This window comes from Brachyistius frenatus, unplaced genomic scaffold (genome assembly GCF_029030835.1).
Source record: "Brachyistius frenatus isolate BFR_SWC_R1_liver_20210118 unplaced genomic scaffold, ASM2903083v1 Contig_175, whole genome shotgun sequence".
NCBI classification, from domain to species: Eukaryota; Metazoa; Chordata; class Actinopteri; family Embiotocidae; genus Brachyistius; species Brachyistius frenatus.
Window position 1 is genome coordinate 327,501 of NW_027210774.1, and position 21,639 is coordinate 349,139.

The 21,639-nt window shown below is 40.7% G+C and overlaps 2 protein-coding genes across 5 annotated transcripts in view; one reads left to right on the forward strand and one right to left on the reverse strand.

Moving 5' to 3' along the window:
* Positions 1 to 16,453, reverse strand: part of eipr1 (EARP complex and GARP complex interacting protein 1) — a 61,973-nt gene extending 45,520 nt beyond the window's left edge. The window contains exons 1-5 of the mRNA XM_069717457.1: positions 16,393 to 16,453; positions 15,735 to 15,806; positions 15,486 to 15,569; positions 6,986 to 7,118; positions 3,110 to 3,266 (exon numbers count right to left, since the gene is read on the reverse strand). Of these exons, the coding sequence (XP_069573558.1) occupies positions 3,110 to 3,266; positions 6,986 to 7,118; positions 15,486 to 15,569; positions 15,735 to 15,776 (416 nt within the window). The 5' untranslated portion in view covers positions 15,777 to 15,806; positions 16,393 to 16,453. The remainder of the gene's footprint in view (positions 1 to 3,109; positions 3,267 to 6,985; positions 7,119 to 15,485; positions 15,570 to 15,734; positions 15,807 to 16,392) is intronic.
* The window catches only part of trappc12 (trafficking protein particle complex subunit 12), a 31,837-nt gene continuing 26,305 nt past the window's right edge, over positions 16,108 to 21,639 (forward strand). For 2 of the 4 annotated variants that reach the window (XM_069717453.1, XM_069717455.1), the window contains exons 1-2: positions 16,452 to 18,022; positions 19,584 to 19,700. In XM_069717453.1, coding sequence (XP_069573554.1) covers positions 16,541 to 18,022; positions 19,584 to 19,700 — 1,599 coding nt within the window. In that variant the 5' untranslated portion in view covers positions 16,452 to 16,540. Of the gene's footprint in view, positions 16,136 to 16,451; positions 18,023 to 19,583; positions 19,701 to 21,639 lie in introns of those variants that run through there. The other 2 variants (XM_069717456.1, XM_069717454.1) reach the window with 2 other exon arrangements.

A 21,639-nucleotide genomic window follows, 5' to 3' on the forward strand; every position in this document is an offset into this window, starting at 1 on the left:
TCTCATCACCTAAGAACACATCGTGCCTGAAACTGACTGTAGGTTGTTTGCTTCTTCATTTGAGTTGGGGAAATCAAACAGCAAAGTCCGTGCCAATGCTTGTTAAAGCAGTGCTGAGTAAAATAAGATAAGAGTTTACACATGCTGCTTTCTAAACAACACAATTTGCTCTGTGATGTATGAATGGGAGCGTCACATACAAACAAACTTCAAACAAACAGGTTGAAAAAAAAAAGGTACACATTTGTTTCCACGTATGTGTTAAAACACTGCTTAAATATCCATTTGTACACTGAAACAGTTTTGATAGCTGCGACCATTTCTCCTCTGTATGGTGGCCATCAAGGCATCCATCCAAATGCAGTTTCAATGCAAGTAACTTTTACAATCCTCGCTCAACACAACAATGCCTAAAACCTTTGAAAAAAAAAAATAATAATTTTGCATGGCACTGCACTCCGCTCACGTTATTCACAATTTGGTGCACAACATATTTAGCACAGTAATCAGTGCATATTGGTTAAAGGCCAGTCCAATAATTGATAAAAAAAAATAAATAAATAAGCAGGGGTCTTCGTCCATTACCATGCAACAACTAGAAACCGTCCCTAATGGAGCATAGCCAGACTCATATAATCACAATAAATTTGGGTCTGGTATTAACAGGCTACACTTATATACCAAAGTTTCCATCTTTTTAGCACAACATTTCCTCTGTGTGTCACCACAGTATCCCCCTGACTGCAACTCAGCATGAAAACACTGTATGGAGAAATATAAAGAAGGAATTTTATGGCTGCCGAAGCTCCATATTAATTTCAAGTGAACATAACCATGCACTTTTATTCAATACATGAACTGTGGGTTATGTGCTATATACAGTAACTTGGATTGGAATTGCATTTATTATATATTTTCTGATAGCCAGCATGGACAGAAGAACAATTGCACCAACCAAAAACTGGTTCAATACACATAAAACTGTTTGAAACTGTTTGAAATATATATATATATATATATATATATATATATATATATATATATATATATATATATATATCGTTTAACCCAACAAAATCCTGCATCAAATGATTTCAATGAGAATGGATCAAAAAGATGCCAGACTGCCAATGTTGTGCATGAGAAGTGCACAGCACTGTGATGTGCACAGAACAGGAGAAAGCTATAACCCTTATGACTAAGTATTTCAAGCTTCGTTACTGGCGCAACAAGTTTGGCTAAATAACACACATTTGTGTGATGAGAAAAAGATGCAGAGAATTAAGTTCGGTGAGTAGAGGTGGCGGGGAGCAACAATTATAGTGTTGCGCATGAAAAACTTGCACTGTTTTATTTATGTCATGCCAAAATCCCAACACAAGTTTTGTTTTGGGCATTTAATCTTACATTATACAAAGGAACCCAAAAATTTAACAAGTTCCACGTGAGCGACAGCTGGGAAGAAAAAAACTCCCCTTTTAACAGGAAGAAAAGCCTCCAACAGTGGGAAGGAAAGACTCCTTTTTAACAGGAAAAAACCTCAGACAGAACCAGGCGCAGAGGGGGGCGGCCATCTGCCTTAACCAGTTGGGGTGACGGGAGACGAAGAGAGAAAAAAAACCTCAGTAAGACAATGAACTGTTGCGTTAAGGTATATAATAATGGAATCGCTTCCTTAAATTTGGCCACAGCATTATCACATCTACTGTAATGGATTTTTTTTTTTTTTTCCCCAAATGCTCTGTCGTTAATTCAATGTAAATTCAAATGTTCTTTAAAATAATGGTCAGACAAGAGACGATTTTGAGGAAATACTGTAAGATGTTACGTTTCAGAACAAGAACCAGGGTGTTATTGTAAGAGTGAGTGGGTCTGTTACCATTTTGAGAAAAAACAATTAGGTCGAATAAGAAATTAAACTGAGGCTGTCCACATGTTAAAGTCACTCACTATAATATCTTTATCGGTACTAAACACAAAATCAGATACAAAGTCAGAGAATAAGGGGCAAGTGGGCAATCAACAATAAATAGAACTGTTTTCTTGTCATTTCCAATTTGGGTGTTAGAGATGAAGAGTAAGACTTTTAAATTAGTTTTAACTAAGTTTAGGTCTTGGGTTGATTATTAAGCTTGAATGGAGTAGACATGCGGCACAGTGGTTAGCACTGCCTGGGCCTTTCTGTGTGGAGTTTGCATGTTCTCCCTGTGCCCGCGTGGGTCCTCTCCGGGTTCTATGGCTTCCTCCCACCATCCAAAGACATGCTTGTCAGGTTCATTGGTGATTCTACAAATTGCCCTTCAGGTGTGAATGAGAGTGTGAATGGTCTTTGTTTCCATCTGTCTCTATGTGTTGGCCCTGTGATAGACTGGCGACCGGTCCAGGGTGTACCCTGCCTTTGCCCAAAGTGAGCTGGGATAGCACCCCCCCCCCCCCCTTATTCAGGATAAACCGGGTGTCGATAATGGATGGCTGGAGTAGACATCAAAGAAACCCACCTGATGCACATTTTTCAGTCTTGGATAGTGACGTTCCCGGCTGTCTTGAAACTTTGAGATCGACCTTTTATTAAATGTGTGAATGAATTACATTTGTTATTCTGATATGGTCTGGATTTTAAGTAACATCGGAAAATACATTATGTCAATTTGTTTTCAAACTAGGAATTGAGAACCTCTTAAGAGGTGAAAAGGTGAATCGCAGAGGTTTCAAGTTGACTGCAGGTGGTCGGAAGACGTGCAGCACTTTTGTCAACGTGTTTTGTGTTTAAATTGATATATAAACAAAGTGACTTGACTTAACTATCAGTTTCATAAAAGGAACACCTCCATATCAATATCATCAGTAGCAACTTGGGGTTCAATGTCTTGCCTAAGGACACTTTGTCATATGGACAGGAGGACGGACTCCAAAGCCACTAAATCAGAACATTACATCACTTAACTGTAACAGATATTTAAGATACAATTTTTTGTTTGTAGCTTGTGTGAATCTTCATGCGTTATTAGGTATCCTGCAGTCTGCCAAAAGCCAAACACATTATAGCACACCACAAGTGGATCAGTGGCACAATAACGCACTCGTATCACTTGACTGCAGCAACACCTACCAGGCAGCGTTGCTGTGGGCGCTGTCATCTAAGTGACAGAGTAACTCCAGGGTTTGGGGGTTGTGGGCGGAGTCGTCAGGTGACTCACGGCTTCCTGTCTCCCAATCAGAAGGCATCCGCCATACTGCCGCACAGGACACCACCCTGCTGTCACTGGCTGGAGGGGGACAACACATACATAAACACACACTTAGTCATTCGGAGATTGTTATGGTCCAGTGCGTACGCGCATCTGTGTATAATATCACATTGTGATACAAAAAGAAAGTCTAGTCAAAACTGAAATTTAGTATACGTCTGATGTTATGATAATGATGATGATGATGATAATGAGGCGAAATGTCATTTCTGAGGCCCGCGTTGAGGTTAGGGGCAGTGGTTGGAAGAAATATTCAGATCCTTTACTTAACTAAAACTATCAACACAAATACATAAATATACTCCATGACAAGTAAAAGTCCTGCGTGAAAAATCCCTCTTAAGTAAAAGTACAGAAGTATTAGCACCAACATGTAGTTCTTAATTTTTGGCGAGATGTTGGATCATTTGAATATTCATTGAAAGAAAACCACTATTTAGTAAAGCCGTTAAGAACTCCTAGACATCTTTAAATGTGACCCTCACTACACACGGCTCTTTGTAAAATGTCTGAGGTCAAAAAGGTCAGAAACCACTGGTTTAGTCTTTAGCAATGAGTTGTTAAAATCTTGTATTGTTATCCATTGTGTGAGAGTAGAAAGTAAAAAAAATTGACCCTGAAATGTCATTGGATGAAGTCATGGCTGAGTGGACAGAATCAGCACACCTTAAATATTTTGTAGCGCAAACTAAAGGTAAGCTTGCAAATACAGTTTTGTCAAGAAATATAGGCTGTGTTCCAAATGACGTACTTCTCTTAGTGTTCTGTTACATGGCAGGACTCCTGCTTGTGTAGCACTTGAATGTCAACAGGTTGTTTCAAACCGCACACTGCTGCTCTGCACTTACCGGAAATAACCGTAACATCTGAATGCATCACCTTCCAACATATCTGCAGATATAATTATTTTACCCAGAATTGAATGTGTCTTTCGTATCCTCCGTTTAAGAGCACACAATAAACACACTGATGCCCGCCGTTTGAAAATTATTTCCGACGGTGCGACCTTCCCTTTCTGCTACGCAGCCAGGATGGCGACATTTGAGTGTGCAAAGTGCCAAGTGTAAAAATGTCTGGACCATTTGAGTGCATCATCTGAGGTTTTGCAGTACACTGCATGTTTCCGTACTTGTAGGTGGTGAAGGCACTTAGTTACTCAAAATAATGTGTTAGTTACAGGTTTCTGCTCAATATTTTCTCGCTGTTCCTCTCACACTACAGGATTTTATTTCAAAAGTGTAAAGACTCCGATCCAGTAGGTAACATCAGGATTATATCTGTAAACCCCATCACACCGCAGCATCGTTTGGGCAGATTATCTGTTCAGACCAGTCTCGGCTCCGTAACGCCCCCGCAAATGTCAGAAGGGGAAAATCGGACCCAAAAACTCTGTCCAATTAGCGTAATGTGGTGACGTGGATACACTTACTCCTAATCCACATCATAAATGACTTATTTTATTACAGCCACACCAGAGCCAGAGCTGCTAATTGGAACCACTGGAGTAGATGTAGAACTGATGCAGTAATTGGACCAAAAGTTTGAGGCTGGAGGGCATAACCAATCAGAAAGAGAAAGAGAAAGAGAGGGAGAGAGAGAGAGAGAGAAATAAAGAAAGAGAAAGCACTTTTTTTTGTGTGTGTGTAGATATTGACGGTGTGTGGGAAGGCGTCGGGCTATACAACGCTGCCGTTAGGCCCATTGGTCAAATTAAAAAGCAACGTGGTGCGAGTCCACCGGCTCTTGAGTGGTTTTAGACAACCTTGCACTTGGAGTAAGTGGCCAAGAAATGATTGTGAACAAAAGCTTTCTCTTGCTCACATATTGGAGTGATACTGAGAGGCGATACAGAACACTACATTTATGCACTTGTGAAGATGTGTGTGCATGACCAGCTCACCTGTGTGTTTATATATATTTTAGTATGCGTGTGTGTGTGTGTGTGTGTGTGTGTGTGTGTGTGTGTGTGTGTGTGTGTGTGTGTGTGTGTGTGTGTGTGTGTGTGTGTGTGTGTGTGTGTGTGTGTGTGTGTGTGTGTGTGTGTGTGTGTGTGTGTGTGTGTGTGTGCAGCAGAGCATAGTGCAGCGTCTAGAGTGGCTGTCATCCTCGACTCAGCTGACAGAGAGTGAAAGACGTCCCCTCTGACATGGCTGTCTACTCCTTCGTGATGCAACCTCAGATACATACACCCTCTACACTTTCTATACTTGGGAGTTCTGTTATTGATGTATTAAACTCCCTAGTCCTATCTGCCTCAAAAAATATTAGTCTGCCTTCTTTTTTTTTTTGTGGTCAAACCTCCAAAACATGTAAATACACGCATGTGTTAAAAAACAAATGCAGTCACCTTTCTTTTAATTTAAATACAAATTTTGATTTCTTGTCAAATATGAGTGTATGTTTCAACTGAGAATTACAGATGAGAAACCAAAATTGTTGATCTTGTCACAATGTTTTCTTTGTTTTCACTGTGTCTTGTACCTTTTTGTACAAAAGAAAAGTAAAAAGACTCAACTTTTACTCTGTTGTTTGGAGTCATGCTTTTGAGTCCTGCCTGCTCTTGTTGAATTGTTACAAATCTATCACATTGTTGTTGTTTTTTAACCATGATGTTACTGTCACATATGGTGACAGTAAGTATTGTGTTACATTATACATTATAAAGTACTACATGTTAGTATACTTGTGTAATGTGAATTTTGACAGGGGAAATGTCTCAAATTGCCGCTCGGCACTTAACGGATATAACCATAAAAATGAAATGCACACCCGCAAAAACGTACAAATAAAAAATGTTGTGCCCACCGTTTAATGCATATAATAAACATACTGATGGCTTCCATGCAACAGCAGTATAGTGGTACCTCGGTGAAAAATACAAAGTTTTGTGCGGTGTTGCGCAACAGCTGCAGCTTTCTCGGCCACAGCAGTTTGAAAATACTTTAGGTCTGTGGTCCCTCTCTTTCCACTATGTAGCCATAATGGCGACTGTTGAGGGTGAAAAGTGAAAAGTTTTATCCTGAGTTTGTGGACCATTTCGAGCACAATTTTAGGTACTTATAGGTGCACAGCATCTTTCCATACTTGACAGTGTAAACGCAATTATGCACTCAAAATGCTAAGAGTTAGTATGTAAGCACATGAGCTGGAACACACCGAGTGCTTCTCCTGTCCACCAAATTTCAACTGAACTGTTCAAAATCCCGAAGGATTTCCATTTTGTTTGAAACAGCTGCTTCGACCTTGGACTGACCTAAGGTGGATGTTTTTTTTATTTTTTTTATTTGGTTTCATCTTAGTGTAAATATAGTGCCGGAAAAAATGCGTGAGAATTTGTACAATTTTGAAGAAAAACCTTACAGAAAATCTCAGATTATGTGCAAGTGACCTCCAAGATGTTCTCCTGCCAGACAGTGCCCTTGTAGCCACTGCAATTATCCCTATGTGGGTCATCGTGTCCACACATTAGTATTGATTCTATCAGAGTCGGAACATGACTTCCAACGCATTTGCTTCTGTTAAATATGTGAAGACAGAGTGGCTGTTACAGATCACCCATTTAAGACCCCTGCGTGGGGTCATTAGATATAAGAAATACAAAAAGAAAATAGTGAAAGGAAGATAAAGTACAGTATATGTAACAAAGACACAAAAGAAAAACAAAAGGAAAGAAGATAGAGAGAAACATAAAGTGGCAATGAATGGAGCCAAAGACAGAAGGAAACAGTAGGACTTACTTTTGTTATAGCAGGTGGTAAGCACAGCCTTATCTGCAGGACTGGCGCCAATGTGCCATATCTCCCCAGCTTGGTGCAGAAGGACATTCTTATTAATGATGTTATTCTCATCATCAAAGTCAATGATGTGGATCTGAAAGAAAGGCAGAGACAGAAGAGGAGTGATGTGTTGAGTATGGAACTGCACAAACACTGAGTGCACCTCCCTCCACTCCCACAAACTGCAGTTCAAAGCTCCACTAATGCTTCTGATTCCCCAGAAAAAGAAGAACATTTCTCTTTTTAATATGACAGTAAACGTGCTTTGGTTCTTTTTTTACTTAGTCAAATTCATACAGCTGAAGATTTTCATCTTGAATTGGCCTTTAAATAAATAATTAGATAAAGGCACTTTTAGAAGACATGGGACGTATGCATATGACATGTTGGAGAAGTCAGGGGAAAAGGTATGACAAAAAGGAAATTCATGGCAGCCCTTTTTTGTTTTTAGACAAATGGCACTGCTAAAATGTGTTGTCTAAGAGAGCTTTCCTTTACAAGGATTTTCTTTTTGTACTTTTATTGACATTTCTTGTAAGCAAACCTTTCCTAGCAGATGATAATTTAGCTTGAGCTAATGGTACGTCTAGTTTTACAATCTGCATGGTTAGATATGGCAATCATGAGTGGGGAGGTAACAATACAAGAATGCAATGTTACCTGGAGTCCTAATGGACCCCTCAAGTCACAAGTACCTTGAGAAGAGAATGTAACCCAAAACCAAGCTTTGTCCTGCAGCTTTCACCTGCACCTTGCAGTCCTTCTTCAGGAGATGTGGTTGAAAGCTGGGAAAACTGGTAAGAGAACATTGAGTTTTCTCATGAAACCATTGCTTTTAAGCACCAGCACTTTTATACAACCATCTACTCACAAGGTAGATGGGTGGATCAATTACTTACATGTGACCTAAACAAGTTCCAAGGAGGTAATTACCAGACAAGAGTTTAAAATCCTAGGAATCCCTGCCAGTCAGCTACATCTTAAAATGCCTTTTGAAGAAGTATTGAAACATCTTCCAGAACCTCGAGAAAGTCCACCTGTCTTCAGAGACCACTTAGAGATACTACAACCTTGACAGTCCTTGTCTCTGCCCTTCACAAAAACTTAATTTTCCAGGTTTGAGCTTACTTTTTCTTGACAATCTTGATCATCGGGGATCCAAGAATTACATATCAAGAACTTTTGAACAGGTATACCTTGCCTACTATGTAAGCCGTAATCACTAGAAATGGTTCCAAGTTTCCCTGTACTGTTGTAATGCCGAGGCCTTGGCTGATCTTGAAAACACAATCAGTGGCTGAGTAGATTGTTAAAGCAAACAAGTTCAAACAAAAATGCTAAACTTTTATCCATAACAAGTAAATAGATACTCGTCCTTACTGAGCTCTTGTCATTAGATGGAAATCTATTCTGAGGGCCCTCGATTGAATGCAGTTCAGGGCCCACAATGCAGTAAAACAGTGATGGTCTCAAGGTTTGATCAGACAATTAATGCTGGTTTCTCCTATAAGAAAGACACTTACAGCACCTTGGGGGACCGTTAATGGGGTTGCACTGGACAATAACTCCTGCAAGGCACTTCCACCCACCTAGCCTGGACTGCTTTTACAGGCTGAACAAGAGGATGAAAGGAGGAGTTGTAAGGGGGAGGAGAGGTGCATTGGAGCGGCAGCATCCTTCAGTCTCCTCAAAGTCAGCTAGGCAGCTATTAACCTTGGATTGGACTGCATCGAGCAAAAAATTATTACGCAAAGTTATAATTTTATGGTGGTGGGTGAGCAGTACAAATAAATTCAGGCCGGCAGGACAGGGTAATTGGAGGGCCTAGTAATAAGGTCCCCTCGAATGAACCCAGGTGTGAGAGGAGAGAGAAGTCCCAGCCCTCCTCCCCCAGGTGATTTATCCCTCATTCTTCCAAGCCTGGGGAGTGACTCATAGCCTTCAGCCACTTGGGCACCCAGCCCGGCACTTTTAATTATGGGCCGATGGTAGGAGGAATCAAGGCAAGGAGGAGTGAAAGAGGGAGACTGGTGAGAGGGGGTGGGGGAGGGATAAAGCCAAGCTGGTTTGTGGCCCCCACTTCATGGGCTTCTCCACTAAAGCTCTTTAGCCGCACAAATGACAGTAAGCAGGGCGGAGGAGTAGCAAGCGGGTGAGAGGTGCCAAGCTCGGGCGCTTTATCTCGTTAGCAGCCTTAAATGCCATGCCGACGCGCCCTCCAATCTGTCATTCCAGCTATTGGTCTCTGAGGGATTTGAGAAGTGCTCGGCGAGTTAGGAGAGACATTTCCACCCTGCATTATGCTTAATGGAAGGTGGAGAGGCCAGCAGGCTTATGGATACAGCAGAAGCTATCTGGGCTAAAATGCCAATCGAAAAAACATTTTTCATATAAATTCAAACTCTGACTAACTGAGCAAACCAATGTTGGCCATCAACCTAATGCGGAGCGAGAAAGACAACGGGCGTCAGGAATAAAATGAACCCACGATTCAAGTGTGGGTTCATCTCAAAGAATAAAACCTTGAGGATGAAAAAAGGATCTCTATTAGGCTTTACAGGTTTGAGTGCTCTTTGATATTAACAGCAGAACAAAACAAAATTATTTTAGTTTTTTTACATTTTAACAACACAAGTTAACAACTTGTACAAATATATAGATTGAAAATAAGACGGCAACAAAAAACTCCACTACATTCAAATTAAAGCGCTTTACACTGCATTGTAACAGAACCACCGCCAAGTGAGATTGGTCTAATAAAATTGTAAGTCTCAATCTGTGGTAGACAGCATTCATTTTAAGGCAGTGTGTAGCCCAGTAAATAAAGAAAGAACACTAGCTTGTAAATACAAGCAGGTTAAGCAATAGCAGTGTCTCTTTAGAAATTTAATCAAAATTGGTGCTTATCATTTTCTTTTATTTACGCATTTCAGCTTAGTTCATTGATTTGCAAACATTGTGGTATCAGCCACGCTGTGAGATACACTTCATAATAGGTCTTATACTGTGTTGTCTAACCAAATCTAGGCAAAGCTAAATTCTATGGTCCACCAGGCAGTATACGAAATTAGATGTTTTTAAAGTGTGTCACCTTGCGATGGAAAAATTAAAATGTTGTCTTCATTGACAATTTGAAAACATTCTGGACAAAACTTGGTCCGATTAGGAGAGACATCAACACAATCAAATTATTCAGATGTTCACGTCAAAGATGACTTCCACGCACACAAAATGTTAGTTATGGAGATCCATAAGATTCGGTGCTTAGTCCAATACTTTTCATTGTTACATGCTTACCTTAGGCCAGGGGTCTCCAAGCTTTTTCCTAAAAAAAAGTTGGAACGGGGGCAAACAAAGACCAGAAAAGTTGTCTAATGCTAAAAAAAAAAAAACACCTTGTTGAACATATGATTATGTTAACTGACACTGATATGACTGAGTCTACAAAGAGCATCCCAGAGAGGCAGAGTCTCTCAGCAGTGATGATGGGGAAAGGTTCACCACCCTGTGAAAGATAGCGTGGGCAGGCAATTTAACAATTTAAGTTTCTGTCCTTCCAGCTATTACTGATGTAGAATTTTGTTGTTGTACGTTTCTGTTGTAAGGACTTTGCTATGCTAATTGCCCTAAAATGTCTTGTGATTTGATGCCAATTTAAATCAAATTCAATTGAATTGTCATTGGCATGCTGATGTAACAGTGGGATTGCCAGTCAAGAGTGGCCTATCATGTGGCACCTGCCGTTGGAAAAGCATTTATGTCAATGGAATACCTGAGACATACCACTGTGGAACCATTTGCGACCTTTCAATGTTTGTACTGCTGATAAAAGCATGTACAATGAGACAGCCTCTCCTCAAGAGCATCCATAGTGTTGCATTGAATTTAAACAAAAAGTATTAGTTTTATGAAAATTTGAAAAAGACAGAATTTTCTTTACATCTTGTCAAATGCCGTGTAAGGTGGGCAGGATTTTCAGGCAAAAACGATCTAAAAGGCATCAGAAGCTTACAGTAAGCCGAGTAGCACTTTGTTTGAAGCAATATGAGGCTTTGACAATGCCAACATTTTAAGGCACGTTGTGGTCAGCTGACGTGTCTTAAGGGACGAACAATTTGGATTGGACGGAGCCCAACTTTTTAATAATCGCCATCATAATCAAATTCAGAAAACAAAATGTTGGATTGCTATTTAAGTCGCTGTACCGTGCATCCCATTTCACTCGCTCAACTTTGATATGAGAAATTGCAAAATCACACAGTCGGCAGTTGCCTTAAAGAAAACAGACCATTAAATAAATGAGCAATGAACACGTTCATTACTACTAAATCTAATAATGTGCTAAAATTAGATTTTCACTCAAATGAAGAATCCACCTCTTTGGTGTTCCTGTGTTTTAGCTCATGCCAGAGTGGAGCAAAGTGTGAGGAGGAGTATATTAAGCTACTGATGGAGTGTGATAAGAAATCACACAGATCGACTGGGATGTATTGTCACCATTCCCAACAAGCTCTGCATTAGCCTCGCTACACAGGACTTGGATTGAACTACGTCTGCATTCAGCGCCAGACTGTTTTCACACCGAAGTCTGCCAGAAAATAGGCTCGCTTTTTAAAGGCACAAATCTCTCTCATCTTTCTCTTTCTCTCTCTCTCTCTCTCAGAGAGCTAATTATTTCTCCCCCCGTTTAGAGCCAACTGTTTCTGTCATCTGTCTCTGTAATGACCTCTGCAAGATGTGCATGCATGCATGCACACACCCTCATTCTTTCTCCTTCACACACACAGACACACAAACACTCACAATAGACAACCCTAGCTAACTATCATCAGACACACACACACACACAGACCTTTTCAAAAGAAACCACAGATGAATACACGACGTTTGATGCTCATGCAACAGATATTTCTGTCTGCGGTAGCTGGAGGTATGCTGAACTGACTAGTTGATAACGCTGATGTCAATCATCAATCGATTATTAACATAATTAATCAACAATGATCGATTGACTATATACAGCTAGAAAATGTAGCTAATGATTAGTCAATTGGCTATTATCAGAAATGATTTGCTGTTTGAACAAATGTCAAAACATTGGCTGGTTTTAGCTTCGATATCTTTTTTCAGTGGATATCTTACTTGCAACGAGATTGAGCGAGTTAAGCAGTTTAGTGGCTCTATGTGCTGTATATATTCAGTTTGAGAAACCTTCTCTAGAAAGCAATAAAACGGACTAGATCTCGTCTCCATTGCTAGGGTCGTTACTAAGGGTCGGCCTACTTCCTGGAGTAGTAAACATTGCATTCGCTTCCACTGACGCGATTGATTGTTTTCCAGTTTGGTATTTTGAGTGAATAGCCCCACAATATGAATACACGTTGATTGCAGTCGTGCCAATAATCACGTTAAAGCACACCCTCTTCTCCAATATTGCTTAATTAACCACCATATACCGTATGTTGTGCGCAGAAACTATCGCCGACATTGTTGTAACTACTTGAATGTAATCACACTTGGTCACCCCTACTGGTACCTGATTGGTCCACCTTTTAGAGTGGCTAAGAAAACCTTAAGGTGAACAGTGTTTCCAGACTATAATCCCTGCAAAGACAAAGAAGCTTTAAGCAATAGCTGAGCAGGGACATTTTAGTTTTCTGTCATAAATAAATATCTTTTTTTTGTAGACAGAAAGCGAAATTCTGAAGATGGCCCGCCTGCCTCTATAATATTGTGACCAGATATTTTTCACTAATTTTTGAGATTTTATGGTCATCAATTTATAATAAAAAAAAAAAAAAAATTTAAAACTCTGTTTATGTATGTTTATGTGTTATATTTGGGTTTGGAGATATTGCTTGGACAAAACAAGTGGCGGATTTCCTGCTTGGGTTGTGGGAGAGTGACATTGAATTTTTCACGCAATAGTCTGCATATTTTGTTGATTGAACTACTTATTCATTTAGGGCTGCAACTAATGATTATTTCCTTTAAAAAAAATATTTGGTTACTTTGTTTTGAATTTTAATCAACATCAGTACTCACATTATTTAAAAAAAAAAAAAAACCTCTTTATTTACAATCAAAATGCCTCGGCTCCTTCTCCTCTCATCGGTCAGAGAAAACCAGGAAAAAGTGGAAAAACAGGAAGTGACCGGGTGTGGGAAATGTGATCTTATCATTAAAATGAGGAAACACTATGTTAAATTGGATTTACACACATTTTAAGTTGTGAGATACTGTAATGCGCTTTGATTTTGTGCATACAGTTTGTGTTGAATCAATGATAAGTAAACAGCATCTAAAGCTCTTATTTTGCCAGCAGATGTAGTCTTTGTAGTCTGTTATACAGTCACAGATGGCCTGCTCTGTAAAGCTACATCACATAAACGGTATGAAAGTTTGAGCCTCGTGGTTCTCTAAGTTCAATAAATAAATTAAAAAAAGATGAGAACTAAAAGGTTTTTGGAATGTGAATGTGAAGCACGATTATTAGGAAGAATTTGATTACAAATGACTCTTTATTAGGTAGTCGTTAAAATTTGTTTTTCTTTTTTTTCTAATTGTAGCAATATTAACACAAAAAGGCTCACCTAAAACTCTGCCAATCACATCGCAATTTTCGATAAATTCCGCTGCAAAATCAAACATTTTCGATCACAACAATCACTAAAAAGTTTTGAGTGAAAATTTGCTTTTCGGAGCAACAGGAGCAATCCCTAAACTTTGTATTGCCCCATGCATTAAAAAAAAAAGCTTGCAGCAGCAAGTATTTGGCTTAATGATTATTTGGTTTGCTAAATTGACTAATTGCTAAAATAAGTCATTTTTGCAATGTAGTAAATTATTCTTATCTAATTGTTTAGCCAGTAAATTGATTCATAAAAAAAAATACATACATGCCAAATAATTCTAGAAAGAAAATATTATTTCGTGGCAGTTTGTGATCCAAGCCTCATATTAGCAAAAACACACACACACACACACACACACACACACACACACACACACACACACACACACACACACACACACACACACACACACACACACACAGATATAGTTAACTATGTGTACATTTCTTACCAAAGGTAAAGGAACTACGCCCAACCATAAATGTTTTGCTGTGGGAACTGAAATAAAAGCATCAATGGAAAAAAATGAAGGCCAACAGATTACCAGTAACACAAGTTTATAGAAATTATTATTGTTATCACTTCTGTTAGGCTGTTCCGCCCAGATTTCAATCCTGTTTGTCTCCTTACGTACCATTGCCATTAACATCAATATCATGATTTAGTGAATAGGATTCAGTGAATACTACTGCTGTGTTTCAAATTCCATAATTCCCCTCGTACAATAACAAGCAGTGCTCTCACATGTTTGGACTCTCACTTGTGTAGTGCGGGAATTTTGACTGGCGTTCTGCAATGACCGGAAATGACCTATGTGAATACATCACCCGTAAAAATATCAACATGTTTAATTGTCTCATGTTTAATTAGAAATGAACGTGTTCAGAAACAGCGGCAGCTTCCTCGGACGCCTTAACTGAAAAATGATTTACGTTGGTGGTCCCGCTCCTTCCTCCATGTAGCCGAGATCGCGTCCGTTTAAGGTGGAAAGTGCCCAGCGTTTCACACTTCTTTCATTGGACCGTTTTGAGTGCATCACCCTGGTACTTGTAGTGCACTGCATGTTTCTGTACTTGACAGTATGAACACACTTATCCACTCAAAATAGTGAGCGTTAGTACACAAGGACGCCATTTGGAACACATCATATGACTCGTTTCCATCATCAACTGTGAAACGCTGGCATGTCTTGGCTTCGTTTTTCCTTCCTGAGAAGTGGTTTAGAGACACAACTTGTCATCTGACAGTCCTCTTTTGACAGGACTTTTGGCTTATTTCAGTCTTGTGTTCTTTTTTTTCTGTCTTTCAGTAAAAAAAAAATAAATAAAAAATCTAGATGGATTGATCTTCTGATGGGGTGGTCCCTTTTGGTCTGCTGGATCCTTGTTTGAACACTACTGATCCAGTTTTCCACAACGTTGTTCAGAGCTTCATGCCCTTCGGTTTGGGCCATCATTTGGAAAAGTCCCTCTGATGAGTGGACATCTGACGCTCAGTTCTGATCTCGCTTCCCACAATCACAACACTGCGTACGAAGCAATCTTCATGGAGCTATGTTTATAACAGGTGAACAATGACTGCAAGGTCATTTACTTGAACAACGGGTTAATAAAATACACCTGAGTGTCATTTACACTGCTTCAGTGGAAGAATACAACTCAAGGAAATCTGACTTTATATACAATGAAGTTAACATGATCAACGCCACTGATCCGCTTCAGTTTATAATCTAACTTTGATTCCAGGTTTACCTGAAAACATGACAGATTTTTTTTTTTTTTTTTTTTTTTTTAATGTGGTGTTCATCTGTGACTTGTTTTTCTTACCTGGTTGTCAAATTTCAAGGATTGCGTGCCCACGAGGAAACGAATAGCATCAGTCTCTGCTGTCTGGGCAGTAAGTGCTCGTGCCTGCAAAGTACATCAGATCACGTGGAACAGAATGAAAAGCAAATAGAATAGATTAGAATAGATTAGATTAGAATAGATTAGATTAGAATAGAATAGAATTGAATTGAATAGAATAGAATAGAATGATAGTCATGAATGGTGTGAAACACAAGCAGCAATGCGTACCTGAAATTCAAGACCATAAATGACAGGAGCGTCGTCCTCCATTGTTCAGTCGGTTGCAGACACTTTCGTATCCTTTTTTTTTTTTTAATATATATATATATAAAAAAAAAAACGTTTTGAGGATTAAAAGCCTTGTAGAATAGTGTGATTGTACTAACGTACTGCTCAAAACAACACACGGCAGCTTGCACTTCCGCGATTTAAAAAAAAAACTTGACGACATTTACGTACCAGCAGTCAGTCGACGTTGCAAAAGGTTTTTTTTTTAAAAGGACGTACAAGCTCATCAAGAATACCACAAACCGCAGCGGCGTTGAAATTTGTCAGCTCCGAGGCACCGTACGTTTGAGCTGTCTGGTGTCGCGCATGCGCACTACAGTTCTATCTGTCAGTGCAGGAAGGTAAGAAAACAACGTCCATCCCTCGTTTGTGTGTTTTGGTTTTTTTTTTTAGTTGTTGTTGTTTTTAATTGTTTCTTTTCATCCCGTTGTGATATAGGTGACATTGTAGTATGTACCGTTCATTTCTAATTGCATTACTAAAAAAAAAACAACAACAACGAGACAGTCGCAAACTGGCTGCTCAGCTAAGCTATTTCACGGTAGCCAACCGGGCCACTGTAACGTCAGCAGAATAGCCAGCACCGAACAGAACCGACCTTTTGATGACCTGGGCGACGACTCGTTCGTGACGGCACTTTAAGCTCGAGTAAAAAGAGGAAGAGTTGCCTTGTTTTTTTTTTTCACTCCAGCTGGAGTTCAGACCTCGTTCAAAGTCGTGTTTGTCTTTACGATGACAGGAAGTGAATGGGACAGGTGCTGCACGGTGTGGTGAAGCGCACAGATTCACGTGATCCGATGTTGACATGTCCATTAAAAAAAAAAAAAAAAAAAAAAAAAAAAAGGGTGATGTTGTGTGTTGCTGTGTTTTACCCCGTCAAGAGCAGTGAGATGGATGTCGGGGAGGGTCCTGCCAATCGGCCAGTCACGTTGGACATCTCGGTGGAAGATGCAAGCAAGGAAGCCTCGGCATCAGACCCTCATGAGCCAAATACCAAGCAGACCCCAAGCAGAGACAACGTCCTCGCCCAGGAGGACAGCATTGACCTGGGCGGGGAGTTCCCCACCCCCCAGGAGGACAACAGCGCCACGCCCTCGGAGAGCCTGATGGATAAGCTTAACGACCAGATGATGGAGAGTGTCATGATCTCCGACTCGCCCAATAACAGCGAAGAAGACGATGTAGCTCCTATTGACTCCTTTCTGGAAGGAGATGAGGAGGAGGAGGAGGAGGAGGAGAATGTCAGAGAGACCTCTGGAAACAAAGAGGACCAAAGTGAAATTGGACAGAATACAACCGAGTTTAACGTTTCCGTGGAGAACCGGGAGAATGTAGGTTCGGAGGAAGGAATGGAGGACACAGAGGAGGAGACGGACACACGAGAACAATTCACAGCCTGTTATTCACCTCAAGGTGACGTGCAGAGTCCATTCGTTGGTACGTGTGAGGAACCTGCGCCTCTGTCAGCTAAAGAGAATAGCCCAAAAGACGAGCCCGTGCCAGTGTGCACTATATTCAGCCAGGGCACCCAACCGAAGTCTCTGGTGCCTGATGGTTTCCAGCCCACCCTAATCAAGTCCCCCAGCTTTAGCATGGGTAGTGGTGGTGGAACTGATGAGGCAGTGACCCCCAGCAAGCTGACAGCACCCCTCGTGTGCCAGCCCAGCCCCAGCCTCAGTAAGTTCTTCACTGATAATGGACAGGTCAATCCAGCCTCTGACTTCTTTGACTCCTTTACTGTCCCGTCCTCCTTCATCTCTGTTTCCAACCCCAATGCAGAGGTGCCTCCTGGTGCTAGCCCCGCACCTGTAGCCACTACGCCTGAGCGCCAGCTCTCTTCAACCTCGTCCTCCATCTCCACTCCCGGAGGGCTCTTGGACTCTGGTGCCCCCACCCCCAGCTCGGTGTTCGGCCATCCTCCTACAGAATCAACCACCAAGCCGCAACCCCCTCCACCCCAGACGGTTCCAGTTACAATTCAACCCGCCGTCTCCACTCCAGCCACTCAACCACAGCCCTTCAACCAGCTCCAGGCTGTGTTTTCAGGCGTCGACGACCCATTTGCAACTGCGCTGAGTCTGAGTGAGGTGGACAGGCGCCATGAAGCCTGGCTGCCATGTGAGGAGACCAGGAAAGTTTTAATCTCCATTGCCACCCAGCAGTACAGCCCAGCTTTTGTAGAGACCAACAGACTCACTATGCCTGGACTCAAGTTTGACAACCTGCAGGTAAGGACAATCACTTCAGCAGTCAAGATTTTTTTTTTGCAGCATGTCTCTTTTAGAACGTCCTGAGAGCTATTTTTCTTCTGCAGTATGCTAGAATGCCTCCACTGGTTTTAGACATCATCGGTAGTACTACTACTATCTGTAAAATCAGTTGTATATTCCTCTGTGACTCTGGAGAAAGCTCTCCAAAAATAACCCTGACGATGGGATGGGAGGGATCGTCTCAGCTTGGGCTTGGAGACTATAAACTTTCAACAGAAACAACGTCTGTGTTAAGAACTATTGTTGTGGAGTTTGAAAGAAAAGAGCCCTATCAGACAGGGAGTGTCTTACAAATAATGCTATTAAGCCACGGGAAATGTAGGATCAAGTGTTTTTGAGCATGACCCAAACATAGGGTCTAAAAGTGAGGATATCTCTGCCTCTGCTGCTTTAGTTTGGACCTTTCTTTCACTATTTAAACTTTTTGAAATTGCAATACTGAATTGCTAGAGTATAGTAATTTAACTAAATGCGATGTATACATTTAGAAACACTCAGTAATAACTATTCATTTTAACTGTAAATTAAATCATTATTTGTGATTTTCATTGTGATTTAAAATTCCGCTGTTTGCGAGAAGAAAGCAAAAATGTTTGTCAGAATGAGACCTGAAACTGTTCGGTATTCTCAAATTGAGGGCTGCAACTAATGAATACTGTCAATCTTTGTTTGGTGCAACTAAGGGTCCAAAACTTCATAAAGTTTAGACTTATAAAGATACATGCAAGACTATATAAAATACAGATAGGCAGCAAACCACTTTATTGAAGAAGCTAAAATTTGAGCATATTTGCCTGTTTTGAGTGAATGATCAAGGCTCTTGCTGATAAATCTTCTGACAATCAGCAAATCAATTGATTTATTGGGAGTGAATCAAGATGTGGTCAAAGTGCTCAGCTCTAATTAGAAAGCTTGGATGCTTTCTTTGTGTGAAAACTATTAGCACCTGTGGTAGGAACCTCTTTTATTTATTTCTTTGGTGCATTCTTTGTAAGCTACGAATGCCCTTCCTTAGCCGGGTCACCATGTTGTGTTCTTTTTTTTTCTTTCTTTTTTTTGTCTTATAAACATCCTCTGAGCTCCTTGAACAGCAACATTTATCTGTAATAAAAACTCTGATGAAACATCAATTTACTCATTTATTCAGTTGAATCTTATGGTGTGTGTTCACCTCCCGGCTCAGATTGTGTTCAATATCCCCTCAGAATTCATTTGAATGCCTTTTTGAATAAATGAATAAAAAATCAAGCATTTTTCCATCATCTTGGTCTGAGAGACGGTTTTCGGCAAACAAATTACATCTACTTTTAAAGCTGGATTAAAGATAGCATTTTCTGCAGTCTGCAGTTGTGTTCCATTCCCCTGAGGGGTAGATAATGTTTTTATTGATTGTGCGACTCTTTTCCAACGCTTGGGATCTTCTTGCATTTAGCACACAGGTCCTGAGAGTACATTCCAGCATGACAACTCTGTTTCTGTCCTTCTGGACGAAGTTTGACTTTCTGTGTTTTTGATGCAGGGCGATGCTGTAAAAGACCTAATGCTTCGTTTCCTGGGAGAACAGGGAGCCATGAAGCGTCAGGTCCTCACTGCCAACTCTGTGGAACAGTCCTTCGTTGGCCTCAAACAGCTCATTGTAAGTCACTCGCTGCGCTTTTTTTTTAAAATTTTGTAAATGGTCACATCTACGGTTCAGAAAGTCACTCACTGTGAAATGATGACCTGGCATATACAATAGAAAACGGGAATTTGTGTGTTTTTTTTGTTTTTTTTATCTTATCTTTGCACGATTTGCATGTTGTTGAAACAACTTGTTGTGTTGGCATTTCATTCTTGACCTTCGTATCCCGAAACAGTCTCCCCTCAAGATTTGCCTACTTGCTGCGCCATTAGCAGAGGAATTTTATTCATCATCTTCCTCACTTTCATTATTCAACATCTAGATTTTTTTTTTTGACAACTGAGCTATTTCTATCATCCACTAAAGACCTTGTATTACCATTAGATAAGTCCTGAGTCTGAACAAGTGAGAAAAAGAGGACTTTGCAAGGAGGTTGTTTTATCAAATCAGGAGATTTCATACCACAAGCAGCTTTGTGTAATTTACCCAAAACAATAAGAGTAAATACAAATACAAACCTCCAATCCAGTGCTATTCAAAATTAGACTTTCATGGTCTTTACGCCACAATTCTTGTTCACGTTTATATTATTTTCAGTGAGCTAAAAATGAGCCCGCCTCAAAACATGGATGATTTTACTCGTCAAAGACACAACCCCGCGACTCAGATTGGACTTGAAATGGTTCTGATTCAGGCACAAGTCCTTGCTACGACCAAAATTGTCAGCTCCTGGATAGATTTTAAACCTGTGTCTTTAAAAGAGGCCTCCCTCGGCGTGTTCCTAAGTCTCGCGTCAGGCTGCTCAACAAATCTATGTAAAGTATAACAGCTAAAAAGCATCACGCATGTCGTTTCCAGCAGGTGCTTTCTAAGAGCATTAACTCACTTCCTGGTGGTACGTGACAAAAGCACCGGTAGGTAACTAAAGTTTAACAACCTGTGGTGTCTGCTGCTCGTCTGACCTTTTGACCGTCAACCTGTAAAGTGCTTCTACCAAAACTGCTGGGCGGTTAGGTCTCAGCCGCCTGAAAACAGTGACTCAATCGTCTCCTTCCTCCTCATATGATATTTCTTCATCTGCTCAGCATGAAAAAAAATGCGTGTCTGTCTTTGTGGCTGTGCAGTCTCACCTCATTCCCTCTCCTGCTGCTATCTATCTACCCGTCGATCTCTCCAGCCCTCATGCGTTTCCCTCCATCATAATTTCTGACCCACAAATGACCCTGAGAGACGGTTGTTATTTAAAACATATGCACAGCAGCGGCAGGCAGTGTGATGGCGAGAGGGGTAAGAGGAGATGAGGACGGGAGGGGAGGAGTGAAGAGATGGAGAGGTGGAGATCCACTCGGCTCACAAGTTCTTTTCTCCTGCTGTGCCCATGTATTATGCATGGGACTGCTGTGCATATTTCAAGGGCCTTCTGGACTTGGTGTATATACACACACACACACACACACACACACACACACACACACAAGATGGTACTTTCGGCTTGCAGTCAACTGCACTATATGGTGTAAGTGAGTGTGTCTGTGTGTGTATGTCTGTAAGAGGATCATACGCCATCTGCTGATTGGTGTGGGTGGCTCCCTGGAGCAAGAGGTAAAAGAAAGGCGAGAGATGCTGAGCCAGAAATGTAATGCGGGCCTACAGCGGAGATGTCAAAGAATGACACGCAAAGAAAAGAAAAAAAGAAAGCAGTGTTGTGTGAGTGAGAGATATGGAGGCAGAAAAGGACTTCTCTTGGCCCTAAGCATACACGAAGGCACCTCTGAATACGGTAGGCTGCTGTGTGTGGGAATCTCTTGACATTCTCCGATTAGGTTATTTAAAGGAATTTCATATGAATGTTGGCAACTTTTCAATAAATAAAACAACAATTAAAGAAGAGGTTGTTTTTTTTAAGTTGCTTATCTAAGCATTTAGTCGGGGATCATTTAGGAACAATTAAACA